Raw genomic sequence first — 5,306 nt, 5'->3', positions numbered from 1 at the left:
CGAAAAAAATCAAAAACTATGTACGTCTCATGTTGAAGTACGTAAATGAAAGACGCGCTTCCAGCAGCGGCAACAGCGAAGGGGTGATGACACGAGGTCAGCGATTGCTACGTATTTTTTTGACGTAGGCTCGCGTTCTGTCATGACACTTACAAAGGACAACAATTTACAAAGGCAATAAAATTTGAAGGGCAAGGAAGCAGCTGCTCCGGCTACCTGCCTGCCGCTCTCGGCCGGTTCAAAAGGGGCGCAGTGCATAGCTCATTATCTTAATGAGTTTTACTTCAAATGACCTGAGGTTTTGGGAAAATATTTCTAAGAAGTTGTATTTTTATATGAAAAATTCTCAGAAAAATGGATTTTTCAATGTGATTATCCCATACCCACCTTAAACAATATTTTTAAATTGTTTATAAATATTTTAACAATTAGCAGGCAATATTCCTTTCATAAAGGTCCATTGCTTTGACCGTGGTATCGGAATAAAAAATCCAAGCCTTGTTCAACTATGATTATAGTGTGATTTACCTGGCTTTTCATGGGCTCTGTATTCACTTGGCACATGTAGGCCCCAGAATCATTTTTCTGTACATTGGAAATGTGCAGTTTCCAAGTGTTGTGGCCATTATGGGTCACAGAGAGTCGAGGGTTGTGGGCAATCAGATGAGTGTGGATCGCTAGAATCGCCCTCGAATCAGACTTCATCCAGGCCACCTAATGATTTTATTTAAAAATGGAGAAATCTGTATTACATAATAAAAGTATAATATTTTATTTATTATATAACAAAAGTATAATATTTTAATTATTATAAAATAAAACATATTTTGTTATTATTTTATGTTGTTTATTATTATTTACTATAAATAATTTATAAACGACAAATAATAAATTATGTATGAATCATAAATTAAAAATCATTTGTAAATTATAAATTAATTATAAATTTTATTTTCTAATAAACTTAATTTTATTGTTATGTTATTATATTATATTATTTATTATTGTTTATTATAAACAATTATTAAATAAATTTATTGTAATTATACAAATTGTAATAAAAAAAGAATAAAAATTATATTGCAATAAATACATTATTATAAATAACTTATTTATTTATAAATATGTACTACCTATAAATTATAAATAACGTATTATAGAATTACTTTGTACGAATGTAGATTGTTCACGACGCAGGTGAATGAGACGTCACGACCTAGGATCACTGTATGGTTCTCCAACGGTGCTAAGAATTCAGGCAGTGGCTCCTGAGTTATTTGGCCTGAAACAATAATTATTTCTCCATTTAAAGTGGTCTAAAAATTATGAAAAAATTCAAATAGGTAGTTCAGGGCTCACTGGAGATCTATGAATGTTATCAAATCTTCTAATGCGAATTGAAAAATCGCTAAACCTTAAGTACAATTTCTCGAATTTTTCATAGTTGATATTTAATTTCTCCTATACCAGTTCTCCAAAAATTATGCAATAATTCAGGCATCACTCTAGCTTGCCTATATAGGTATGAATTTTTTAGTTTTGATCATCAGGAAATCGAATTATAAAAAGATCGTAAGCTAAACATAAGTAATTATATCCACTCTCGAACTTCATGAATTTCTTAAAATTATAATATGTAGCGAAAAAATTCCTATTATCACGCCACAATGACATTTCAGATTTTTTTATCACTTTTGATCGACCCAGTTAATCTCTAGGTTACTGTGGGCGCCTATAGGCGCTTAAAAATTTTGCGTTTGTGACATTGACAGCGCCTATCGGCACTTATCCTTGAATAAATAAATAAATTTTTAATAATACCCAATTATTATTTAATAATACCCAAAGTTTCGCCGTTCTCGGTGTACGTCGTAACTGAATTCTTACCGTGGTACAGTCGGTGCAACTCAAAGTCTGCCGTAGTCAAAAGATTAATAGGAATCATGTATTAATCACTGATACCTTGTGAAAAATCTTTTTCCAAAAATAGTTTAAACATTGAATCTTTTATTACAACTTTTGAGAACAGCAGTCTCTGTCTTTCTCTGAATGTACTTATCAGATCGACGCACGCGTCTATTGATTTTGGCTTAAATACTAAATCCGGGAACCAAGTCGGAGGCTGAGACTTGAGGGAATCGGGCCTTCCCGTGGCAGGCCAGTACCGTTCTCTTTCTTTTCTCTTATTCCCTAAATCCACGTCAATCTACTGTCAACTGTACTCCAACCGGTAAACGAAGCCATTACTTCTTCACTGATATTTCTCAGTGACTCTCTTTCGAGCAACATTTTTCGTTTGCAGTTATTATATTATTTCTTTTAATTGGATTGATAGAATTTATCACGCAATTTAGGATTTGTATTTTATTTCTCTGTTCCTGGGGTACTGAAAATTCCGAAAAAGATCAGATGCCTCGGCAGGGGTATAGTGCACACCGCTAAATTTGTTCAGATTTTTGGTCGCATATCATATTTTTAAAAAATTACAAACTTGCATTAACACAAACAACTATGCAATTTATGAATTATATTTCATTTCTATCCTTCGAGTGTACGAAAAATTTTGAAAAATCAGAGTATATAAGGTGTCCCAGAATTAGTACTACGCAGGGCTGCTATGAAAAATCCCTCACGCGGATATTGGGGACTAGTACACACTTAGTGGGGGTATATTAGGCATGGTCAGTTATTTTTAAGATTACTAGACTTGTTTTGGCTGTACATTTCGTCAGTAGACATCAAATAAATATTTATAAAATGAAACTGTAATGGATATCGGTTAATTACATGGTTAATTATAACTGTTAGGGTTAGCGTTTAGGTTAGACTACAATTTTATAATCTTTAAAACCGTGGGTTAGAAGTCAGTGGGTTAGAAGTCAGTTAGTCACTGTCAGAATCNTGAAAAACAATCGGTTCCTTTCGGAGACGTTTAATGTTAGAGTGCAAGAACGACAGTGTAAGTGTTTGAAAATTTTTAAGTGAAGAGTGACAGTGGTGTAATGAAAGTGCATTTGTGTATAAAAATCAATCGGCTGCTTTCAAAGACGTTTATTGATAGGACGTAGGAGCAACAATCTTAGTGTGTTAAAATTTTTAAGAGTGACAATGATCGTGCGGTGGATTGCGGGGTTCCTTCCCTGAACAGAAGATCAGCTGTGGCCTACCTGCGAGCGGCAAAGACGCTGACCCATTGACCGTGGCCCATCGTTAGCAGGTGCACTTGCGAATGAATGGGTAAGTCTAAATCTCTACAGTTTTTACATTTCCTTTTTAATTCAATATTCCCTGCGACTTGTTAATTCCTCATTTATCCTATCATCATTCATCAATTATCAACAATCTATCTCATCCATTCCACGTGAATAACGATTAAGTGTATTAATTGTTATTCATAATAACAAACGAACAACAATTTCCTTGCATTGTTATTAATGTAGTTTGTTATTCGTCATTTTCTTAAAACGCTTCGTTCCGAGCGGAGCGCTTGTTCAAACGCGAGAAAAGTCGCCCGGCTGTCTCCGAGCCAGCGCTCCCGAAACGGAGACCGCCTCAACCGAGCGCTCTGATTGGTCCGTGTTTTTTGTTAATAACTCGGTAACCAAGCCCCATTTCGTATTTTACCAAAGGAAATTGTTGTTCACAATGCTCCTCCCCATCTGCCATTTTCGGCTCTAACAATCTTTCCGGAACACCCTGTATAGATAAGTATAGATAATACAATATTACAATATCTTCCACATATGATACGTTTAAGAAAAGAAACTAGCGTGACAAAAATTTGTCAGGCCGTATTGGCCTAGGTGGTGGAGTAGGTTCCAGTCTTCTATTAAAGACGGCCGTGGTAATGCAATTGTTTCCATTGCAAAAAAATTCGTGATTTGAATGCAATGAAAGTTAGAAATAGAAATATCGTTGCTCATATGGATAATGCGAGCGATCAGTCATTCGGTTTTGTCTTGTGCTACTTAGCAGAATCGTGGCGTGAATATTGACGAACGCGGAATATTACTACATGCTCGTTATTTACGCGCAAGCTGGGTGCAACCCGGTGGCGGCCGTAGAATTATTTCGGTCACATGGAACCATATCTGTATCAGTACAATCGGCCCTCTTCACGGCTATCAAAACATACAACGTGCAACGACTTTTGTCGTTCAACAACAATTGGCCCTTTTCAGAGCCAATAATTAAAATAACGTAGTGCCCGGTTGAAAACTGCAACGTGAAAAGTGACAGTGCAGCTGTCTGTGAAAGTAAAATTATAATTATATTTCGTGAAATTTTGTCCGGGAGCCGATGAAAGTGAGAAAGTGGAAGTGATCGCGCTACGAAGACAAGATTAAGTGCATTAACCTGTTCTGCGGGCCGAGTGTTTCTATCTTCGAGTGTAGAAGATCGTTCCACTGATCCATTGAAATTCTTCTAGGAGCAGGTGAACTTAAAGACGAAGGAATAAGTGCCGACTGAAATTCTTTTCCCATTTTTTATACTCTATCTACTGTGTAATAAGGTTAGTTTACACATTGAATATGTTGCATCTGTTCAGTGAACATAACTAACAACAACATAACGACTAATTGATTTATTTTTTCAATCATTATTTCGTCAATTTCTTAGTTGCTCTTGTATGTAAGTTTTATTTTAATCCTAAGTTCTCGTCACGAGCATGGCATACGGGCGCGACAACGCACGAGGCGATTCTTGTTCCCCTGGCTGCCCACTATACGGGCACTCTGATCGGTTGGGGATTTTCGTTAATAACTCAACAACCATGCCTCGCATAACATTTTTGCAAAGGAAAATATTGTTTCAAATCTCCTCAGGAACCTCACACTTTAAGGCGTAGTATTAGTTCTGGGACACACTGTATAGAGCAAAGGTATAGCGCAGAAGTGAGGAACCTTTTTAACATTAGAGGTCACATTTAAATTAGGCAGTAATAAATGAGGCCACTATAATTTTTTATATTTCACTGTTGGTATTTTTATTTGTTTAAGCATATATATGCATTCATCTAGATCTTTAAATTTTAATAAACAACTATACATATTTAAATACCACTTTAAATAAAAATATTAGTAGAAGAATTTTTACATAAATTTGTTACTTTATAAAGGAATACAATAGAAAAATAATAATATTAAGTTATAAATAACCAACATAGTAATAATACGGAAAATAATTTTTAAATCTGATGGAAAATGTAAGTTAGTACGATATTTGCATTTGTTTCTTGCTTGAAAGTAATTGAATACATTAAAATATAAATAACATTTGAAACCGTACAAGGAGGCCGCACAAGA

At 34.9% G+C, this 5,306-nt stretch overlaps 1 protein-coding gene across 1 annotated transcript in view; it reads right to left on the bottom strand.

Annotated features, from left to right (window-relative positions):
* Positions 1-5,306, bottom strand: part of DIP-lambda (Dpr-interacting protein lambda) — a 32,213-nt gene that overhangs the window by 25,585 nt on the left and 1,322 nt on the right. The window contains exons 2-3 of the mRNA XM_018037846.2: positions 1,167-1,282; positions 529-714 (exon numbers count right to left, since the gene is read on the bottom strand). Coding sequence (XP_017893335.1) covers positions 529-714; positions 1,167-1,282 — 302 coding nt within the window. The remainder of the gene's footprint in view (positions 1-528; positions 715-1,166; positions 1,283-5,306) is intronic.

The sequence above is a fragment of the Ceratina calcarata genome, unplaced genomic scaffold (assembly GCF_001652005.2).
Source record: "Ceratina calcarata isolate Rehan_Ccalc_2016 unplaced genomic scaffold, ASM165200v1 scaffold179.2, whole genome shotgun sequence".
Taxonomy (NCBI): domain Eukaryota; kingdom Metazoa; phylum Arthropoda; class Insecta; order Hymenoptera; family Apidae; genus Ceratina; species Ceratina calcarata.
Note: the sequence above shows the minus strand (reverse complement) of the source record. Positions and strands in the feature narration are given on the sequence as shown.